Source organism: Sinocyclocheilus anshuiensis, unplaced genomic scaffold, assembly GCF_001515605.1.
Source record: "Sinocyclocheilus anshuiensis isolate Anshui unplaced genomic scaffold, SAMN03320099.WGS_v1.1 scaffold132, whole genome shotgun sequence".
In the NCBI taxonomy this organism is placed as follows: Eukaryota; Metazoa; Chordata; class Actinopteri; order Cypriniformes; family Cyprinidae; genus Sinocyclocheilus; species Sinocyclocheilus anshuiensis.
Genome location: NW_015555730.1, coordinates 1404669 through 1429032, shown reverse-complemented (window position 1 = coordinate 1429032; position 24364 = coordinate 1404669). Strand labels below are relative to the sequence as shown.

The 24364-nt window shown below is 35.2% G+C and overlaps 1 protein-coding gene across 1 annotated transcript in view; it reads left to right on the top strand.

The window, feature by feature from the left end:
- LOC107672848 (RNA polymerase II subunit A C-terminal domain phosphatase-like) overlaps window positions 1-21969 on the top strand; it is a 157717-nt gene extending 135748 nt beyond the window's left edge. The window contains exon 14 of the mRNA XM_016466219.1: window positions 20024-21969. Within this exon, the coding sequence (XP_016321705.1) occupies window positions 20024-20192 (169 nt within the window). The 3' untranslated portion in view covers window positions 20193-21969. The remainder of the gene's footprint in view (window positions 1-20023) is intronic.
- The last annotated feature ends 2395 nt before the right edge of the window (window positions 21970-24364 follow it).

Genomic DNA, 24364 nt, shown 5'->3' with positions numbered 1-24364 from the left:
CATCTTAGGTGTATATGACTTTCTTCTTTCAGACGAATCCAGTCGGAGTTATATTAAAAATGGTCCTGGCTCTTCTAAGCTCAATCATTGTAGTGGGCGCGTGTTTCTGTTTAACAGTCCAAAACACTCTAAATAAAGCATGCGCATCAATAATAAAATGTGCCTCACACGGTTCCGGGGCATAAATAAAGGCCTCCTGTAGCTAATCCATGCGTTTTTGTAAGAAAAATATCCATATTTCAAATGTAATAAACACTTTTCTCTCACTTCCGGTATCTGTTGTGCGCGGATGACGTAGGGCTATTGCATTGCACACGCGCCTGTGAGATATGCTAGTCTTGTGAGTTTATTTACAGGAGCAAAGGAAGCAAAGTTTCCTTACTCTAGCAAAGGAAAACCAGTCTCCTCTTGGCTTATATCGAAATCCTCCGACATTTTTCTTTAAAAAACCACGGTTTGTACTTCTAATTCATGACCAGCGTTTTGTTTTGTTTTGTTCTCTCTCCGCGTTCATCACTAATCATGCTACGCCAACGTACTAAGTCATCCGCCGGAATGCCTTCCGCTTATGACAGTTAGATGAAGTGAGAGAGAAGTGTTTATTGCGTTTGTAATATAGATATTTTTCTTACAAAAACGCATGGATTCACTACAGGAGGCCTTTATTCACCCCCCCAGAGCCGTATGAGGGACGTTTTATTATGGATGTGTGCGCTTTATTTTACATGTTTTGGACTGTTGAACAGAAACCCCCGCCCACTGCAATGATAACGCTTGGAATAGCCAGGTTTTTAATATAACTCCGGTTGGATTCGTCTGAAAGAAAAAAGTCATATACACCTAGGATGCCTTGAGGGTGAGTTAAACACAGGCTTATTTTCATTTTTGAGTGAACTAACCCTTTAAGGATATAGTTTACCCAGAAATAAAAATCATGACACAGTTTTTAATACAACTCTGATTGTATTCATCTGAAATAAGGAAGTCACACCTACGATGGCTTGAGGGTGAGTAAATCATGGGGTAATTTTCACTTTTTGGTGAACTATCCCTTTAAGGACAGAAAAATCTTAAATGGAGAATATCTTAAACGTTGTGTAATGAAAGTCTTAATTATCATTTAAGAGGTCTTGAATTTGGTGACAGAAGAAACAAGATCACAGTACGTACTAAATGGAATAATTGTGTTACTTGTTGCACATTCACCTTTTCAGAGCAGTTCACGATCAGTGAATACCATACATTTATGTCAAGCTATTGGTTATAGTCTACTGTTGATGTATTTTATAGAGGGTTTACTTTATGGTGTTTATATTGATGGTTGTATTTTTTAGATTGAGTAGCTGGGAGTAGAATAGGATAGACATTTCAAAGTTAGAGTCTCAATGTATTTCTGGCTTGTTTATAATTAAAGGTCTTGCATTATGCAAAAAAAAATGTTATACTTTCTTGTTATTATTGGAATTTTGGTTACACAAACCGTATTTGGGATTTAAGTCAACATAAAATCTTGTAGCTCACAGGAAGGAAAGACTAAACATTATTTAACACATTAAATTTATAGATTTTATGAGTATTGACACAAACTGGTTATTGATTTTCTTTTAACACATTATTATTGCATCAGCAAGTCCAATATGTTATATAATATTAACTTTGCTTGTGCAGCTGGTTTAAAAAAAAAAGGTCTTAAATTTGACATGGAGTCCTCTGCAGATATCGTGCTGTGTATGACTCAGGCTCCTGTGGAGACGGCCTGCATTTGAACGACAAAACGAGGACGGTGCATAAAATTGACACCCACTTCATGAATATTCCAACAGTGTCTTTGTAAAGAAACAGGCCTTTTGCATTTTGCTGTTCAGAGAAAGATTATTCAAATTTGGATCTTGTCTTACATGTCCAAAGTTTTCTTAAATGTGCCGTTTCTTCCTTGTGAATGTAGTGGCATCAGTCTCCAAGTGATGTTCTCCTTCTCCTGTGCTGAGGAGAGATAGCAGCGGTGTGTGTGTGATTAGAGCTCTCGCTTTCTCTTTTTCTCTCTTATGCGTTCTCTTCCTCAGGCTGTAGCCATTCATATCATCTGGCACAGGCACGCTATTGCGGAGGATTGCTGTTAGCATTGCATGGGTCCAGATGAAGGCAATTCTCAAGAGAGCTTCCCAGATTCATTCCCTCCAGGGCTCTATTTACATTACGTAATTATTGGTATCCATTAAATTCGTGCTCTCTTTTTCTCTTGACATTAAACAGGATATAAAACTGAATGGTCATTACATCACCAGTAAGCCACTGCATAACATGCTGTAAAATAGGAATTAAACAGGATGGGCTTGGCTCTAAATTTTGGACACTTTGATGGCAGTTACTGTCATTGACTTTTAAGTTTTAGAGTCAGCATAAAACTGAAGTTATGATCGTATTTTCTTCCCTGTTGCGACTTGCATCCAAATGAAATGGTTTCTCAAATGGCTGGGACTTGATTTTCTCCATTGGGAGTTGTGATCTTTTGTGAAGGACAGGTTATTGGAGGGAATGCATTGTACTTGAAGCCTCTTCTTGTGAGAGGGAGGGAAAGGTAATCTTTTTGATTATAGATTACGAGGACACATGAATTTTAAAAAGGAGATGTTGTGCATTTGTAATAACCCAAGTCAAAGTAAAATTTGTTCAGATTTGCTGTTACAGTAAATCTCAACTGCCTGATTTTTTTTATTTTGTCACAACTAAATTATCTGCCAGCTATTTATATAGAGTTTGATATATAATTATGTCTAACTTTATCTGCATACAATACAGTATACTTGCGCAGAGCAGTATACACTGTATATACTCTGTACTGCACTCTAAAACATAACATATTATAACATGAACATAATAAAAAATAATGTTCAAATTTTCTGTAAAGCTGCTTGGAAACAATGTTTATTGTGAAAAGCACTATACAGTACAAATAAGCTAGACTTTGACTTTAAAAGTCATGTAGTGTATTCCAGCCTTTAATCTGTTAACTTAACAAACATGATTTATTCATGATCTATTCATCATTGTTTTACCTTTAGAAATAGTATTGCATTAAAACAGATGACAAACAAATCGCCCAATATTATTATGCATTTTAACTTTGGTTACAATTATTTATGAAAAGATATAATGTATTACAACAAATACATTATGAATATCTTTATAATGCATTATACATAAAGGGTTTAAATAAGGTGTTACCAATCTTTTTATTGTATTATTATAATTTCATTATTATATATATTTTTTTATTTTCTTAAATACATTAAATCAAATGTCAGAATGTTTGGTTCAAAGCTTAAACACTCTTCTTTTTTCACTGTTTTTTAAATGCCTATGGAGAAATATTTAGGGTTAAAAGTAGTGGTCGACCGATATATCACCAAGGCTGATATTTGGTATTTTTCAAATATCGGCATCGGCTATTAAGTTTTTCTGTTTGGCCGATGCGTTCGTGGCGGGACTTTTATTTTGACGGCGCTAAGAACGCCAGCGCCTGAACACACAGTGCTCACATTCTCCCTCTTGTTCGCAGTCATCGTTAACAGTTCTGTCCACGGATAGAAGTCTGTCTAATAATCAGATAGAACTGTTAAACAAAGGAATTAAAATGTATACAAAAAAGTATTATAACGATTGCTTTTATATTGTTAGTAATAGAAAGGCAAACATGATACTTTCTCGTTTGCCGTCAGCATTCAGCAAATATGCAATTATATAATTTAAACAAATCTTTGAATGACTAATGAACATCTAATTTCAAAAACCTTGCAAACTTAGTCGAATCCAGCTGTGAGATCTTGTGAAGTGTGCATTTGTATCCTGCATGATCGCACGTTCTCTGCGTGATGGTCGGTCCGTGAGAATTGAATGCAGACAGGAGGAGAGTTCAGCTTCACTGGAGACGCGCGATCGACAAACTTTAAACTCGTGATTTCAAATTATGCTGGCTTCATGTTTTTGTCCAATGTCATATTAATGTCATTTTCACTGTGTGCTGTATGTAAAATGAGTGTTACCTTGGCTTTATTTTAAAAAATTTGATTCCCAATGCACACAAACTTCCCAGAATACTGAGTGCCCTGTTGGTTACAGTGTTTACTTCCTTTTTTTTTTTTTTATATATTTGTATTAAATATTTGTTTATTTGTGAAAAATACTTTGACATTTAAAGTATAAGCATGTTTATTTTACATATTTATTTTTTAACCCATTTTCAAATGATTTCAAATTTCTTAAATATTTAATAAAATTATATCGGCTTTATATCGGCCACCCTGCTTTCCAAGATATCGGCATCGGCTGTCAAAAACCAATATCGGTCGACCACTAGTTAAAAGATGACTTTTGAAACTTCAATTGAATCCAAAATAATAAATCATTCTATTAATTTATTTATTTCATAGTTATTCATATACTCTTTTATTTTAGATTTAATAATAGATTCTGAATAAGAACTGAGGGAATAAAAACTACATCCTACATCAAGTCCTATAATACACAGATAACAGGCTGAGACGGTGTACTTAACACAGTACACAGATGCTAAATAAACTGACCTGCTCTTGCTCACTTCTCAGTGATTTATGCTGCAGAAGAGATTCATTAGAGCTTTTGATTCTCTTCTTACTTGAGCGGGTTTCACGCTACTGACTATAAATGTTGTTTACCAAAAGGAAAACAGCGGTAGGCTTTTATCAGCTCTTGTGTAGCACTGAGACACTCCATTAGTGGTGCATCAGTGCTCTAAAGGCAAGAGGCTAGCGTCCGCTGCAGAACTGTCTGTTTAAATGAAAAGCTCTAAAAAGTTAATTGACTCCACTGCGTAACTAAAGTCTGTTCTCTCACTCTAAAGTGAGCGCTTTGAAAGCTATGACAGTCGTTTGAGTGGACAGTGATGTTAACGCACTAGTTCTGGTTATAGACACTAATGTGTACCATGATGCCCCTCATCCTCACTTTAAATTAGCTTTCTTGCATGTGACGTGCTCTGCTTTCATTTCATTTGATTTGTTTTAGAATAAGAGAATGTTCAGAACTGTTTAGATCTGTTAGAATGTTCAGCATTCAAAATGTTACCAGCAGTGATGATGTTAAGAGTAGTTGATTGTTTCTTTTCTCTGTTACTTCTACTTATCTGTCTGTTTTACATATTTCATATTATAATCCACATTTGGAACTGGAGCTAAAACCTACAGAAAATATACAAATCTGCTTTCTTTAGCTGTTTGCGAGTTGAATTCAATTCTACTGTCCTCTCAGTGCTCATGTTGTTCAGTCATCTGACGGCAGGATTGATTTCTTCTCCCAGTGGGAATGGACCTGATGCTCTCATCATTAAATCTCCTGGTCTTAAGCGGCTCCAGTGGAAATAAAAAGCACAGAGCAGCATTTTTCTCTGTACAGTACGCCTCGCTACACTGTAAAAAATGACTGTGAATTTAACGGTAAAAAACTGTATAAATGCTACAGTAGAAACCTGTTAAATGGTTAACGGTAAGTTCCCCTACTATATACGGTGAAAAACTGTATTGGCCATTACAAGTAATTTTACGGTAGTATACCGTTTTTGGAAGTGAAAAAGAACGTATAATTTACAGTAAATAACCGTAAATTGACATTCCCAGAATTCCCTGCGTTTCATTTCAAATTTGATGTTTTTTTGTTGAAATAACTGTTTCTTCTTAGTTTTTTCTTATCAGTTTTGTACATTAGGGTTGTATATTACATCTAATGTTGTTAAATTCATGTTTATTGCATAAGCGACTTGACTTCATCATCATCATTATAAAAACATATAAAAAAAATTCTCTCTCTTTATTTATTACTTCTCTTTCTAGCTTGTACTTATTTGAACAATGTCTAGAAACGTGGTATTACAAGCACTTCCTGTATCTGTTTGCCTCTTTAAGAAGAATCGCTTTATGTATCCCCAAATTGTAAGTCGCTTTGGATAAAAGCGTCTGCAAAATGACTAAATGTAAATGTTACCATGATGGTGTTTAGTGTTTGTGTGAATGACACTGTCCACCTTCTATGTATGTTCATATTTAAAAGCTGCTTGTGATGGGCTTTGGTTCATAATGTGACTTTCATCACCACCTGCTTTGGTGGTTATCAATGTATTACAAAGGTACAAAACAGATTTCAGTACTTCAATAGGTTGGTATATTAACATTATATCAGTTAATGAAATTACGGTATTTAAAGGTAAATTTAAGTTTAAAACATAAAATGTTGCTGCCGTATTTCTTACGGTAAAATTCTGGCAACCACAGCTGCCGGTTTTGTACTGTAAATTTTACGGAATTTGTGTTACAGTGTACCCGTTCAGTCTCAGACCACACTGTCCACCGATCACAGAATATCAAAAAGATGTTGCATCCAAAAATGGCAATTTATAATTTCATTTGAATAAATTGTTGTTATAAAGAAGGCCTAATATTGATAATGCTGAGTTCAAAAGCTATCAATAAAAACTTTCCATCGTATACGGTTTTTCTGTTGCTGATTGGATGTAGTAAAACACCCACAGATGTAGTAGAGAACATCTGGCTCATGTTTGCATTTTCTTCTGTGATTGGCCATAATTCTAACCTTGAAATCAGAATCATTCATGCTTGTGAAAATCGTTGTAATCTGGCTCAGAGGAAGACAGAAATCATGTCTTTTTGGCAGCTGATTAAGGGCTAATACAAGACTTCTTTCAGTTTACAAATGCTCGTCGAAAGCAAAAAATGCTACAGAATGCACATCATGTTTTGTTAGAAAGTGTGAAGTTCTGTAGAGCAAAGCAGGCAATATTTTTGGAATCAACACCCCAAAAATGAGTAAGAAATTAATTTTTTAATTATTATTAAATATAATTAATATTAAATTTAATTCAGAAAATATGATGCAAGGTGGTGTTATTAATTATATTAAGGATAAAGAAATTATTATAATTTGTGATTTATTAATACAAACATATTACATTACAAACAAATATGAGAATTCCAAATTTATGATTAATAAATTGTTGTTGTTGTTAATAATGATATTATTAATTGTAATTGTATAACTGTAATGATTTAACCCACAGTTCACTATTCCCAGATAGACATCAGGTAGAAATTACACACAAAAATGCAGATTCCAAATTAATAAATCATTATTATTGTAATTATTATTAATGCTTTTAATAAAGACAATTATTATAACACAGTTCATGTTCACAGAACTTCAAAGAGATATTGCATACAAAAGGAGTTATTTACTTTTAATAAATTGTTACAATTGTCATTATTGTTGTTATTATTAGGGATGCACCGATACCACTTTTTCCAGTACTCGCCCGATACCGATACTTTTATTTTTGGTACTTGCCGATACCGAGTACCGATACCAATATTTTTATTGCATTTGTACATTTTTTAAATATTGGGTACAGAAACCAAAAGAGTATGTATAATGTTAGTTGGTTAACTTCATTTATCAAATAGATACAGTCAAACCAACATTTATTCAGACACCTTCAACATTTCTCACATTATCACAGTTTATTCGCTATAGTTTAGAAAATGGTAATAAAATATGACAAGAACTCAGAGTTAAACTGTGTCAGAAGAAATTCAGCTTGATAATGTTAGATAACTTTGATAGAAAGGTATGTCCCGATATCGGCGTTTGGTATCGGGGCATTTTAACGAGTACGAGTACAGGAGATCGGTATCGGTGCATCCCTAGTTATTATTAATAATAGTAGAACTATTTATATTTAATAATCATTTTTATTGTTGTTAATATTAATGATCATGAAAATACACAAATTAGTTTATTATTAATAGATCATCATTGTTTAATAATAAAATATTTATATACATAATGTTGTTATTGAAGTCAAATTATTAGTTATGTCATAAGTAATAATTAAAATAAATCAGTTCTGCATATAAATTATTAGACAATAAACTAAGTTGTTAAAAAACTCATAAAAGCATAAAATGGGTAGTGACATTAGAAGACAAGAAAGAAGGAACAGTCATACAGTATAGCTAAAGTAGTAACTATTAGCACATGACATTAATGTGCCAACCAAATATTGAGTGGGGAAAATAGTCCTTTTCTATCTACTAATTGGGTAGATTATTCTCTAAGCATGAAAAGGATCAAATTTTCATTAATTAACGTTAGCGTACAGAGCTGCACAAACAATGCTGTGGGCTGTTATTAGTTTGATTTTCTTCGCACGTCTTTGTTTTTGTTGCGGTTAGAGTGAAAGGACTTCCTCATGTCTTCATAGTGCTCTTAGGAGTCGTCTCTGCGCCACATTAAATTAGTTCAGTCTTCCTGTTTCTAAGCATATTACTGATGTGACTGCTGTTTCAACAAAGAGCAGGGAGCAGATTGAATTATGTGTTTTAGCGTACTGCAGCGCTGTAACTGTGTGCATGTGGGATGCTGATTAATTAAATCAACCAGCCCACCTTGTTTTTGATCCTCTGAGAGAATGAAATGAATTTCACTGCTAGTGCCATTAAGATGCTGGCTGTTGACAGGTCACAGCACTCTCCTACAGTATGACATGATATACTATTGTCATGCTATTTTTTTTAAACCTGCATCAATATTACAGTTTCTCATTTAAACAGACCTAATCATAACTACTACGTTAAAATTCAGAGAAAAAAATCTCAGACTTGCATTGAAGGAGGAACCTGAGCCATTTTATGACTTCATATTAAAAGAATTTTAAAAACTTTTTATACATTAATAATATATTATATATTGTACTATATAATATTTTCATCTATAATTTTTTTAAATTCTTTAAATATCATGATAATGTTTTACAATACAATCAGATTTTTTTTACCCATACAGTCAGATTTTATTGAACAGTAAATGGTTCCGTTATAAGGAATTAGCTCCTCTTGTAATATTGTGTATAGTTCTTATTAAAAAAATGAATTATTTCCACAAAAAAATAAGAGCATTAATATGTATACGTTTTAAGATTTTTACCAGCTATTCATGCCATCAATCCTGACAAATTTTTTTTTTTTTTTTTTTCAAATGTTGGCCATTGTATATTTGTTTTATTGTATAATATATAAAAACAATTTGTTTAATTATTTAATTGTAGTTCAAATTAATATATTTATAATATTTTAGAATGTAAAATATATTTTAGTTAAAAATTATATAAAACACTTCACCACAGTATCATATGTGAACTATGAAAAATTGCTTAAGTTGGGAACTTGAAAAGAATTAGTCAGCATTGTGTCCACATGTTTTTAAGTGTGTGTGTGTGTGTGTGTGTGTGTGTGTGTTAAAATTAATGTAAAAAGTTACAATTTATGTAAAATGATACACTGCAGGACTATTTATGTGAACTATACAACATGAAAAGAACTAGCCAGAACTAGTCTACATGTAATAGTTATAGTTGCTGTTTAAAAAATGGGGAAAAATACAAAATGGAACATTTGAAATTTTTGTTTAAGGATTAATGACATGCATATCTGGTAAAAGCAAATAAATATTAATTATTTAAATACTAATATTAGTTGTTGTTTTATTGTAGAAATAATCTTGGTTGTTTTATGGGTTTTCTTGTATAACGAAAAAAATTTGTTTAAATTAATATATTTAAATGTTATATAGTGTGTGTGTGTGTGTGTGTGTGTGTGTGTGTGTGTGTGTATAAAAGCTTAATAATTCTGAAAACCTGAAAGAAATGGTCACCAATCAGAGCTTCTGTCTTTGGTACATTCAAATAATTTTTCATGAATCTTGGACCATGAAAAAAGTTGTTCATGTTTTTCGGGAGAGATTTGTAAATGGGACAGCCATGAGGAGCTGTTAGGCCTGTGTCCTCCTCTCAAACACTGGCCATGTTAAACCCGGGGAGATCCTCTCTGAGCATCGGCTGGCAGATGCCTGAGGGCAGGACTCGCCTCATGAAGGGCTGTTCAGTGATCAGAGGCGTCATTTCCCCGGAGCACCAAACACTGCCATTTCCCTTTGCTTCCCATCAGTAATATCCCTCTTCTGACATGGCCAAGATGGCAGCTACAGGAAATTCCTGATCCTGTGTCCTCAGGGCAGGAGAAAGTCATGAGCGCAGCCCTGGATTTAGAACCTCCCAATGAGAGAGCGAGAGCACTGTTCTCCATAAAGATCTCATCACTCAGACTACGGCGAGGCAGCCTGTCTGCTTAGGGTTTTAATGATCTCAGAGACCCTGGTTAACCACAGCACAGTCCATCAGCCCTGCCGCTGAACCACCGCAAGAAACCAAGCAGATCTCTGGGTGTTCTGCTCTCACTTCAACTTCCTGGATCTCCAGGTTGATACCTGAGTGAGAAGGTGGATGGTGGTGGTGGTGGTTTTGAGTTTGCTTGCTGGGTGCTAGTGAAACAGGGTTGATGTGTGTGAGTAAAGAGCCCTCGTGTCTTTGACCCTTTCTCCTGCTGTGCTTACAGAAAATTCTGTGATTGATTCCAGGAAAAGTATCCGTCATGTTGTACACATTATCTCTATGGCAACCTTCATCTCCAGGCTAACGCTGATATTTTCAGTCTATGAAGAATAGCTGGCTACTTTTTCCTGGAAGTTGAAGCCATTGGTGACTGAGCCAGATGAGATTTTAATATGAATGGAGCTGATTGATGCTTCAAGAACTGGTTTAGAAGAACAAATTATCCTTTGAACCTTTGCATAATTCTAGTTTTTATGTTTTCTGAAGAAAATATCAGTGTTTTGCCTGTTCGAAACTGCAGTGCTTGCATGGTTGCCAGGGCATTGCTATTTAGGTTGCCAGTTTACAAGTTAGTGTTAAATCTTGTCAAATTATTAATGAAAAAGTGTTTTTATTTTCCTTCCAACGATTTCCTTCAAAAAAACTCAAGACAAGGCTGTCACAATTACTCAACTAAATTCAAGTACTTGGATTTTTTAAAAAAATGTGTATCAGGTTATACTACAAGTGACGCATTCCACAGACGTCCATGACCCATGTTTCATAGAAATACATCAAAATTCCATATTTGCATTATTACAGTTTTCTACCATCCAGCGTTTATACAATAGTGGAAAGTAGGCATTAATTAAAACTCTCTTTTTTTTTACAAGTAAATGTATGAATATATCGGTATGTTTCTAAATATGAAGTATGCGGTTCATTGGTGATTTTAAAAAAAATTGTCCAATCCCGGCTTTAAGATTGCGTGGCTTTGTGTCCACAAGTTTGATGTTCAAGAAATTACAGTCACTATAGAATTTCTGTCGTAAAGAAGTCAACCAAGTTAATTGATTAATCGACTGAGTTATAGGACTTTTATGGAGTTTGACCAAGAATAAATAAAAATTAGAAGTTCATCCAATCATTATTACACTTATCATTACAAATAATTGTTTCAAATTTAAATGATTTGACTAATTTGCATGATGTTAATGCATATACTATTACATTGTTTTAACAGTATTGTTCAAAAGAACCATATGAGTACTTTTGAGAAAGTACTCTTCGATACGTTATTGATCGAGTTATTATTTTCCTATTGTTATATATGTATTTAAGTCATTTTAAAGGCTATTGTTCACGTGGGTCTATTTTTATCACTTACTATACATACAAAAAATCAGTTTACTCGATTAATCGTCGAAATAATCGGCTTATAACTCGATTAATCACCAAAATAATCAATAGTGAAAGCTCTAGACAAGACAAAAATGGACATATTGATGATGATTAAATGCTTTTTATTAAAACATACTGTTGACAGTAACAAGAATGAAACATGGCAAGATATGATGAAATATTGACTAAAGTTTAAGGATATTAAAATCCTTAAGTCTGATAGTTTACTCACAGCACACCTCTCTCTAATAAGGTCTAATGTCAGGATCTGTAAGTATGAGCAGTAGTAAGCATGAAGCTTGCCTTGGCAAACACCAGCAATTATCGCTCATCAACAATACATATAATATCATGCTGTTGCATACAAATGCATACAGACAACAGATGTCTCACTTTCGATTGCATGTGGATTGCAGATTCACAGATGTGTTTCCTGCAACATAAATGTGTGGCGTCGTAGCGTGGATTCGGTCCCTGAGTGCCAATTAGAGCATGCCGTGGGAGGAGAGATGAAAAGTTGTTGTCTCTCCATACTTATGTGTTTTTCTGTGTATGTGTACACACATTCATGGCCATTCATTTTGGCTGCTTAGCTGTGAAAAGGCCCCAGTCGCCATATTAACTCAATTATCAGCTAAAGTATACACTCATTCCTCCCCTGCCTCTTCACGCTGATGGCTTTGTTCAGAAACGGGACAGAATGAAGTCTTCAAAAGTGCTCATCATCAGCTTTCATTAATTAATTATTAGTCTGAACTGAGCTCAGTTCGGGAACACCATGGGATATGCAGCAGACTGTTAAAGAGCACCATAATTAACATTTTTTAAATGTTTTACAACAGCAGCACTATTTTAGATATTTTACTTTGGGGAATGAAATCCCTTTTTTAATAATCCAAGACCAAACTTGGCACTTGAGTCTTTAAAATTTATGCTTTTTCATGTTTAAAGGCAAGTGAAGCTTCTTTCTTTTTTCCTAAAGCCACATAAGGAATGAGACGTAGCTCACTTCTAACGAGCTGGCGCGAGGACTGGATTAACCGCTGGGCTACATCATGTGTCATTCACCGGTGAGAAATCTTTAAAAGTACTACAATACCAGGAAGGAAGATCGGGTTGTTGATATTTGTTTGCCATTCTCGCTCTGTCTGCACAGCGTGCGTGAACGTGCTGATGACGTACCCTGTCTGCGCGAACCCGGTGCGCAGAGGAATGCTAATACATACGTTGACAGGCAGGTAGGAAAGCCAATTAAAACGCTCGGACCGAGCGGTTTAATTGGATGAACATTTCTTGGTCCTACGCCTTCCACAGAATATATAAATACAGATAAATACATATAGACCACTTAACTTAATGATTGCTATCGTGATGTGAAGAGAATTTCAACCAGCATAACAAAAAATGTTTCTGAAGACAATCACCTATTGCACCTTTAAAACTAACATAAACATTACAAGCAGTCATTTTGCTGGGTTTTCTCCAGCCTCTTGAAGTGTCCAGTGCTCACAGATGAGGAAAGACTGCTGCAGCGATGATGCTTTTGAGATTTTTTTTTTTGAGATGTGCTTAGTTTACACAATCTCTCTTTCAATTTTTCAGTTCAAGCTGCGATGCCAACAGAAGCTTAGTCTTTTTCCCAAGTAATTGATGGGTCACAGTACTTAAATGTGTGCGGTCTGTCTTTGGGAATGCTACAGTAAACAAACTCCATGATGTCTGAAACGATCTTCTGAATGCCAACTGCAAGCATTCATGCCTCATTCACCCGTCCTGACCTCATCTTCACACTGATTCTTGAGGATGCCTCAGGACAAAACATGACACTTATTGACCTGTGCTGTCTACTACATGCATGTACAACCATCAGTTACCCCCATCGTCTTCAATCAATACTGCCCATCATGGTGCTTAACACACGGCCGTATGAGAACGAAGCCTTGTGGGTTCAATCGAGCACACATCATTAAACCTCCAGGGTTGATTGAATGCCTCTTTTGTGGCTTTAAAAGGATAGCACATTTCTGTCATCGTTCACTCATCTGTATGATTTTCTTTCTTCAGTTTCCCATGAATCATTTTCTGAGTTCCACAGAAGAAAGGAAATACAGGTTTGGAACGACATGAGGGCAAGACATGATGTTGTGCTTTTGTTCTTTCTGTATTTTCAGTATTTCTCCCTGTTGCCCTCTAGTTGCCTTTCTCTCAGCTATGAGGGGTTTGTCCTGTTTAAATCTTTCAGGTGCATTCAGAGGGAACAAACTCTGAGCCGGCCGAGTTTCTGCAGTCACATCCTCCTCCCATTCTCTCATTCTCACAGCCTTTGTGCTTATGTAATCTGTTTCTTGTAGACAGTGAGAGACTGAGGGAGTGAGACAGAACGTAAGAAATAGGGATATTCCTTCTTTTGTTCTGTTTTGCCGCTGTGCCATTAGCGACGAGTCTATTTGCGGTTTGAAAAGAAGCCCTCCATGTGTCCCGCTAGTTTTCCAGCCTGACAGCACTATTCCCAACTAGACATGTGCCGGTATTGGTAATGCGGTGTATCACGGTAATGACTATGCACGATATTGTTATCGTGGGCACTTCTAAATACCGTGAATAATTATATATTATTATTCAGAATTATTCATTATAGTTATTCAGAATTTTGAATGCATTTTAAGAATACTTTTCCCATAAACTGGTCAAAATGCACAACACCGCTGTATGCTGCGTGAAAGACGCATGTGCACTCTGATGTAAACAAGCGCGGACGAGACATTCATTAATCTTAGGTATTCCAATATTTAATAACAGGTTGTTAAAATCGAAAGTTGCAACTGTGTTATTTAATGAGCTAACAAGAACTAAGACTTGTATTTTTTAAACAAAGATTAATAACTTCTGTAGCAAATGTAGCTATTGCTCATTGTGAATGTTAATGCATTAACTAAGGTTAACTAATGAGGTCTTATTGTAAAGTGATGCCTATTGGTCTTTATAGTTCTTTTGCACTTTATCTGTGTAAAACTTTTAACTTTATACATTTTTCTGTATTGCTTTATTGCATTTAAATGTTCAGTTATTTTTGTTACTTTTAGAAAAAAAGTTATTAAACCTGTTATACTGTATTATGAGAGCACTTTTTTAAAACTAAATTTCAATATCGTGATAATACCGTATACCGTGATAAAAGCATTAGCAATTAATCACAACATGAAAATTTGATACCGGCATATCCCTATTCCCAACGGAGAAGGTGCTCTTTGTTGAGGCGTCTCAAGCATGCATATTATTTTCAGACGTGTGCTGTGAGGTGTTGTTGAGTCAGCGGGGTCACAGACAGCCGTCGCTGGGTGAGTGTTGAGCTGTTGTCAGAAAGCTCTCCAGACAAATCAACAATACAGCATTTCTTTGCATTCTGAAGATGAGGTTTCATGCAAACGTTTGGTTTTGCTTTTGGTCAGAGTTCAGTTGTGATTTTTGTGGAGTTGTCAACAGAAACAATGATTTGTCTTTTTCCAAGCACTGTCTGTTATGGGGTCGTGATTTCATCATAATTGCACAAAAAATACAATTTTTGGCTATTTCTGTTTAAGCATTTCTGTAGTTCAAACAGCAGAGTGTGGCGCTAGCAACGCCAATGTAATGGGTTTGATTCCCAGGGAATACATGAACTGATTAAATGTATGCTTTTAATGCAACACAAGTCGCTTTGGATAAAAGCGTCTGCCAAACATATAAATGAGATTTTTCAAAATCTAAAGCTCCTCCAGGAGTTGTACATGTTTATGTATATGTTAAAAGTCATGTTTGCAAACCTGCTACAATGAGTACTTCAGAGGTGTTAATACATTTCTGGCATTGCCAAAGAGACTGTCCGTCCGTGTGCATATCCCAGCATAATTACACTACCACGTTATATGTGAAATATAATGCGTGTGTATTGAACTATGTTTATGTGTATGTGCATGAAGTAAAATTATGCGTAGGCTTCATACCTCGGTCAATTTACTTTTAGTTTTGTGCTAAGCAAGAGAATAATTAAAAACGATTAAATCTGTGATTTATAATGCGTTCTCCCACATTTTTAAGCAGCCTAATGTACGGGAATGGATATTATAATTTTACTACATTTTAATTTTTATTTAATTGTGTGTTTTGGCTATCAGTGTAGTTTTATTGGGGCGTAAGTTGATTTTAATTTGTGAATATTTTTTAATGTTTTGGTATAGTTTTAGTTTTCATTTTTGCTTTTCATTTGCTTGTGACACTACAAAGTGCATTACATTAAAAAAAAAATCAAAGCTAAACTCAACCAAATAAACTGGATTTGCAAAACTTTCCAAATGTATTAATTTGCGTTTGAGGCCATTTAATTTTTCTTATAGATATCAAGACTGTCTAGCACTGATTGAAAATATGACAACTAAAGTCATTTTTATGTAATTCTATTTAATGTTAAAACCCCACTTTTCGTTTCGTTCTCTTTTTTCTATTTAGTTAATGTAGTTATTTTTGTTGGCTAGTTTTCACTTTCATAATAGATGATAACCTTGACGAGGAGCTCCCATGTGTAATTTGCACCTCTGTTTTATCCCTAACTTCATATTCTTCTTTATTCTCTGAGTTAAATCTGATTTCAGATTTTCTCGTATTAAATATCACATAAAGAAAGGGGAATAGTGGCAGTCTGAATAACAGTGCTGTGCTTTGGTCTGTGGTTTGATTGAAGATGTAAGACTGTGTGGTGTAATCACCGTTAAACTAAAGTCTGCAGTTTGTGTACATGCACAGTGAACTTACATGATAGTACTGCAATGCTCAAAGAGCTTCCAGAACTTTGAGAGACAAACTTCCTGTTTGTATTTCTTCTAATTATCCTAGGTGCATGGACACAGACAGAAATGATGTGAACAACACTGAGCCTCATTTCCCCCGTATTGTCAGGTTGACTTTCTTTCCTAATGTTTTCTATTTTCTGTCCTTCCTTTGCTTTTATCTTTTATTCATGTAGTCGGGCTGGTTCTTTATCAGCAGGTGGTAGTGGATTCATCATTACACTAAATGTGAGACACACATACTGTCCAGTGATCAAAGCAGCTGTCTGTACTGTCAGCACATCTAATGACAGCTGGCGCTTATTTACCTCCGGCAGAGCATTATTATGTCTGACTTCTACAAAACTTGCTTACAAGGTAGTTGTGTATGTTTGTCAGTGTCAATTTGATTGGCTTTTTATGTATGTGAAGCTAATGTTCCTACACATGTTACTGCAGGGTGCGTTAATGGAATAGTTCGCCTGCAAATGAAAATGTATTCAGTCTTTCCAAACCTGTATTCAATTCTTTCTGCCATGAAACACAAAAGCGCCATAAAAGTAGCATAAATGTTTCTCTCTGATTTGTGCTCTTTATTTCAAGTCTTCTGATGTCAAGTCATGGCTTTGTGTGACGGACAGACTGAAGTTGAAAGCAAAGATTTTTAACAAATAATTACTTATATTTCAGTCTGTTCCTCACAAAAAAGGTATCGTATGACTTCAGAAGACTTAATAATGCGCACAAATCATATGCTTTCTTTGTATGAAAAAAATCTGTATTAAATATTCTCTAAAGAAGTTATACAGGTTTAATTTCTTTTTTTTTTTTTTTTTATACATGTTCAAAAAGTTCAGGGTCGGTAAACAGTAAAAACTTATTTTGTGAAATAATATTACTATTTAGTAACATTACTAAATATTATTTCAAATAACTTTTCTATTTGAATATATTTTTAAATGTACTCCTGTGATCAAAGCTGTATTTCCAGCATCATTACTCCAGTCTTCAGTGTCACATGATTCTTCAGAAATCATTCTAATATGCTGATTTACTGCTCAATAAACATTTCTGATTATTATCAGTAATGAAAACAGTTGTGCTGCTTTTAATTTTTTCATCTTCGATGAATGGAAAGTTCAAAAGAACAGCTTTTTCTGAAACAAAGCTTTTGTAACATTAGAAATGTCTTTACCTTCAGATTTGATCAATTTAATGCATCATTGCTGCTAAATAAAGGAATTCATTAATTTTACTTACTGACCCCAAACTTTTTAATGGTAGTGCATGTTCTTCTAGTGCAGAGCAGTGACTGATGGGCTCAACCTTTTAATTAATTAGCATTAAACTGAATTTTTTGCCCAATGAGTAGGGCATCAGATTTTAAATGAATCTTCTGTTCAGGATTCTGTGTTTATGGGAGCAGTATTCATGCACAGCGGCTATGAGTAGGACAGTGTGTTGCATCATCTTACTGTCAGAAGCGCTTCAACAGAAATACAGATTTATGAGAGATGATGTGCTCTCTCTTCAGTGCCCCATCCATATTTTCTTTCATAAGTCTATGTTTTGCAACCCTCTACATTGCGAGTTAATCACTCGCATATGCGACTAAATCTTCACTCTGGCGACTAAATTATGTCTAATATTAGCCAATTGCTAATAAATTCTCAGATTTTACTCGCCGGTGTGTGAGTTGGAGGCTAAGTATAAGTTTAGCTCAGATATATTTTCACTCGCCGAACACTCTGACTGAGCGCTTCAGAGTTTCACTCTCCGCCAAGCGATCTGTGCTGTTTTTCAGTGTGTGTGTGTGTGTGTGTGTGTATATATGTATATGTGTATGTATATATTTATCAGTCTGGCGAGTAAACAAAAAAATTTACTAGCCAATGGCGATTCAGTTGCCAAGGTGTTCGTAGAGGGCTGTTTTGTGAAAGAGGGGTTTTAGAAGTGCAGTTCTGCTGTGAGCATGACATTTGAATTTTGGTATTTTTATTATTAGTGGTAGAATACTGTCTCCTTCATTGAATCCTTCATCTAATCCATCCATCAATAGCACCTTCTTGCAAGTCCAGTTCTTTTTCAACAAGTGATGATTGAAAAAAGCTTCTTAACCTTCAGAAAATATTGTTTGTCTACCTCAGGAAGTCAAACTATTTGCCTGTTCTGTAATGTTTGATTATAATTGGTCAATTGCGACATTGAACAGTCATTGAACATTTATGATTAATTATGTTCTGCTGGATGAGAGAACTGTAAATAGAGAGCTTATTGCAGACTAATATTAGTATTTATGACTGTAATGTGGATGCAGTTTTCATTTGGATTCATTTTAATCAGCATTTGATTGTATTTTCTTATCAAAAGTTTTAAGGCAGTCTAAGTAGGCAATTCAATAATTAATTCATACCAATCTACAGTATGTTGTTAGGGTCGTGATCACCATCTTGGGGTTTGTGATAATTAACTTCTTTTATTTTATTTTATAATGAAATGTCTGAATACAGATGAAAAACTCTGGGTTGTGTGAGGTCATTATTTTTAAATATGAAATAAATGTTTAAAAATTTAAATTTGAATTAATGTAACTTAACAGGGTTAAATGGTTAAGCTTGATGTTTATGTAACCCCTAGAATTTGTGTAAAAATTGAAAAAAATGGAATGAGATTATTTACTTGTCTAATATGGTGTTCCAATTGTGCCAAAAAAGTGTCTGACTGATTTGTACAATACCTTTGTCCGTCTACTGTTTTGGCACAAACATAACACCATAGTCTTCCCGTCATGCTGTAGAAAGGTCCAAAAGATATCACTCCCTTAATTTCACAATCGTTTCATTAGTGAGTTGAGTAAAAATGTGGGCCACTGCCAAAGTGAAATTTTTTTGGTTGTTAATTAAAACGTTTTTCTACAATAAATTCAGTTCAACAGATTAGAAAATCCCTACATTGAGAAAAAAACAATGGTGTAGTGGTTTGTAAATTTCACAGTTAATAACAAAGAAATGGTAAATAACATTGAATTGAACATGACATTTTTAAGTAGAAAGACTGAATAGTATTTTGTAGTAAAACATACTCCAATAATCTTTGTTTTACAACAACTACAAGTAATGTGTAACAAGGACACTAACATACCATTAAGGGGGGCTTATTTTACTACTAGCTACTTCTCTGTTAATGTTATGATAGATAATAGTTAATTGAGCATTTAATAGTTCTCACTCCAAAGAACATGAGATTTGTTCTTTTATTGGTCTTAAGCAAGCATACTTAGCCACCAGTTTGTTCCTATTCTCAGAGAGTGCCATCGAAGTTAGGATGGCATTTTTTGTTTTGTGGTGCTTCAGGCTCCTGGTGCCTGTCAGACGCAGGTGGAGATGGTGGCATGCGAACCAGCAGCCTGCAAACCATGACAGAGTGTTGCAACCAATCAACTATCAACAACACTCAACACTGCCATACGTAACCCCGGCAACCAGACCGCTTTGAACCAATGAGCTTTTCTCTCCAAACTTCTTTGACTAACGAGCATCACTGACCGACGCCTCTGTGTTTCTATCTTTAGGGGCCACAAAAGAAAACTGGAGGAGGCCAGAGAAGATAACGACGACGACGATGATGATGATGATGATGGTGGCTCCAGTAAAGACTCCAATGAGGATGAGGAGGGCAGCAGCTCGGAGGCTGATGAGATGGCTGCTGCGCTGGAGGCGGAGCTAAATGATTTCATGTGAGCTGATTGGACGACGATGCATATGAACTATTCTGTGTTCTCATAAGGTACCAGAGATGAAACATGCATTCGTGTTGCTGTTATACAGCGCAAGTAAATGTGTGTGTGTGTGTCTGCGAGTGTGTGAGAATAAAACAAAGGGGTTTACAAAGTAGATAGATATGTACAGATAGAGTTTTAGTAGGATAAGTCCAACACAAAGTCATTTTATTGTGAATTTACTTAGAGTACATAGCGGTGTGGGAAGTAGAGCCTCTGTGTCTGATGTTTTACTTAGTTTCTGTTCCAAAATTAATTTTTATATAATTGTAAATTAAATTAAATATTTCAACTAATTGGTAATGAATGCCAAAGAGTCTGAAGAGCTCTGCTCATGGACCCCTCAGAAGACTTTCGGAGGGGTTTGTGGTCCTCACCAGCAGTAGAAATCAGACGTCCGAATGTGTCCAGTGTCGTCTCTTTCCTTTGGTTTTGTGCGTCGCCCTGTGCTGTTGACGCCCCTGTGTGTGACTGACACTGTGCTGCACCAATCCCAGAATACCAGCAACCTTTAGACACGCCCACAGCCACTATTACCAAAAAACCTCACAACTGCTATGTGAAGAGCTGATAAGAACGTGAAATGTAAAATCAGTAATACACTTGCAACAGACGATTTGACTTACACCATTATGGTTTGCGACTGATTTGTTACGATATTAAAGGAGTAGTTCACAAAAATTACTTGTAAAGTTCTGTCATCATTTACTCACTCATTGCAAACCAAGAAACGTATAATGAGATATTAAGTAGAATGTCTGAGCTGCCACAGTCCAAATTTAACACCATAGAAGTGATCCATATGACTTGTATGTCCATATTTCATGTCTTCTGAAAAAGCTTTATGTGAGGAAAATACAGGAAAGTCATTGTTTACTTCAAATTTAGGGCTTTTGATGCAAGTTTGACATGAAATTTGGTAACAAGACAATAGATATTAATGATATCAATGCATTGTTTTAATAGTCCATATGGCTTTTTAGAGCTTGGTGGAGTGAAAGATTATCAGTTTGCTCCTCACGCAATGATATCATATTGCTTCTAAATACTTTGAAAGACGCTTATGAATCACATGGGCCACTTTTAATGCCTTTGTTCATCTTGGAGTTTGATGTTATAAATCCAACTTTTGTTGTAGATAAAAGAGCTGCTCGGACATTCTGCGTCGTCTTTAGTGTTTCGCAAAAGAAAGAAAATTACACTTTGGAACAACATGTGCTAGTAAATGATAACAGACTTGTCATGTTTGTGTGAACTGTTTCTGTAACTACCTACAAATTGATACTTGTGGTCTTTTCTGCTCCTAAGATGACAATTAAATGCCACCTTTTACTCTGATGTCAGCGTACAGGTATCGTCATCTTCATTTGGCTTCAGGTGCTGATAAGTGAACACTGTGGCAGCATTAAACCGGGTGTTTGGTTGGCTCTCGCGCCACCCTGAACCATCACTGTACACACTAATCAGATCTGGACCCGTGGGCATCAAGACTACCTGTCTAAGACCAGTTTCATGAATTCACTGGTTCAAGCTGGTTTTCTTGTGTCGAGCTGATCTAACTCAGTTTCTCAGAGGTTTGTGCACCTCATCTCTCGTGTTGTTTTTGACTGATGGATTTTTTTCACTTTCATTGTTGTTGTGTTGTTTTCAACAATGTAAAGTATTTGTATATTCTATTTCATACTTGACGAAGAAAATGCTTTTCATTGAATAAAGATTTGTTTTATAAACCAGTACTTTGAGGGGTTTTTTTGTATTGTTGAATGCAATGTATTGTGTTAAAATAAATAAATAAATCAATAGCACAGATTGACAATGCTATAAAGTTAAGAAAACAAAAAAAAAAACTTGAGGCAGCCAGCTTCAATATACTCAACATATTGAAAAAAAAAAAACTTATGCAAACTTACGTTCTAAAAAAAAAAAAATACTGTAACTTGTGGATTTAAGTGCATTAATCTTACATTTTAAGCTGATCACAAACACTACTGTACACAATGGAGCCCGACCGATGTTTTTTTTTGGGGCCGATACCGATATTAGGGAGTAAAAAAAAGGCAGATATCTATATATCGACCGATATTCTTTGTGTGTATTATAGTACAGTACCAGTTCAACTTTATTTCTTTGAAGTTTATTTCACTTCGGAACATTCATTCACAGATTTGCGCTACTGTCTTTACACACTCCGACGAAACTTACTAGAGAAGTGTAAAGTGTGACATAATGTACCTCTGTAAATAAATACAATATAAATTCACACCGCGAATTTAACCACCCCTAACCCCGGGGGCTATCGACCCTCATTCGAAAGCGGGCCTCTAGACGTACACTCGATTCGCGTTCAAGAGGGTTCCTCGAGCTGAAGGGATCCCCGAATTTGGTGCGGATTCGCCGCGCCGTTACGGAGATATGGCCGTTCAAAGTTTCAATGGATTTCCATAGACTAAGCTTTAAAGCGTTTCATCCAGGTCGCCAGTAGCAAACAATGGAGCATGCTCTGCTGGACAAACTAAGTAATTACACCATTTCAAGCATTTTATCTGCGTTATATGTTCTGTAAAAAAAATTAATATCGGCGGCATATTTGCCGATACCGATATATCAGCGACAGGCTCATATCGGCCGATAATATCGGCAAAACGATATATCGGTCGGGCTCTAGTACACAATAGAGATGTAGAACAGAAGTGTCTAAATTCTGTATCAATTTGTTTAGGAAACTGAAAAGCGTATATGGAGTAACTATGTTTATACACACCTAAACAAATGTAGTATATGCTTACTGAAATAGAAGAAACTTCAGCAAAACACTAATCACTATAATGGTGACAACTGAAACATCTACATAGAGCTAAAACATCAATTACTAATGAATAACGCAATATTTATCATAAATCCTCATGTTTTGACCAAAAAAGTTTGTTTGACTCTTATGCTCACCAAGACTGCATTTATTTGATCAGAAATGTAATAGAAGTTAATAAATATTAATTGAAATATTAATATTAATTAAATGAAATATTATTAGAATCTAAAATTACTATCTGTTGTTGTAATATATTAAAAAATTATTTATTTGTGCTGCAAACCTGAATTTTCAGATTTTTAGATGAATAGAACAGCATTTATTTGAAATAGAATACATAGAAATTAAATAAAATATAAATCTTTTGTAACATTATAAACATCTTTACTTTCATTTTTGATCTAGTTAATGCATCCTTATTGAAAAAAGTAGAATGTATAAAGAAAGACAAAATGCATCACTTTTTGATTGATCTAATGCAGGGTTCCTCAATAGGTGGCCCGCGGGCCACATCCCGTGAGAGAAAAAAGTTTGGCCCGCGCTAATCTCAAATAATGTGGCATGAAAATTCAAACGCAGCATCAGAAAGTCATAACTTACATCGTGTCTACACCGGACGCGACGCAATAAAATACATGCTGATTCGTTCTATTTATAACGTACTGACACAACGTTCAAATTATTTGCAATGCTTTGTCGTGTCCAGTGTAGATACGATGTGACCGCAAAAACATGGTGAGTGTGTAGAAAAGAAAAGTGGACACGGAAAATAGATGATTCAAATGTGAATGGACTGAACAGTTTTGAGTGAGTGACTGATATCTTTGTTAGGGAATACACGTGTTGGTTCGCAGCGAGTTCACAGTTTTAACGCAAGTTTGCTTTAATTTATTTTCAAGATCTGAGGTAAAATATCTATTGTTGCTTTCACTGTGGCTATAAAGATAACGCAAAATAATATTCAAACTCACATTAGACACTTTTAACATTGAATAAAGCACATAATCATTACCTGAGATTATCACTGTCATATTTTGTATGTTGTTCCTGCCACGACGTCGCAGAAAATAAAAACCGTTCCTAAAATATAATCCCATGTGGCTTATTGTCATGTGTCGCTGTCGCTGTGGTGGGTGGTTAGGACAAAAACTACAAGGAAAAGATACTTTTTATCGCGTCGTGTCTGGTTGGGACACACAGTGTTACAGTTTGATCCAACCAATCTAATAATTGAATCTGCAATTAGGGAAAGTGGAGAGAAGAGATCCAGTCTGGGAATGAGCAGGAACAGTTGATTTGCATGGCAGACATGGAGATCCAGATTT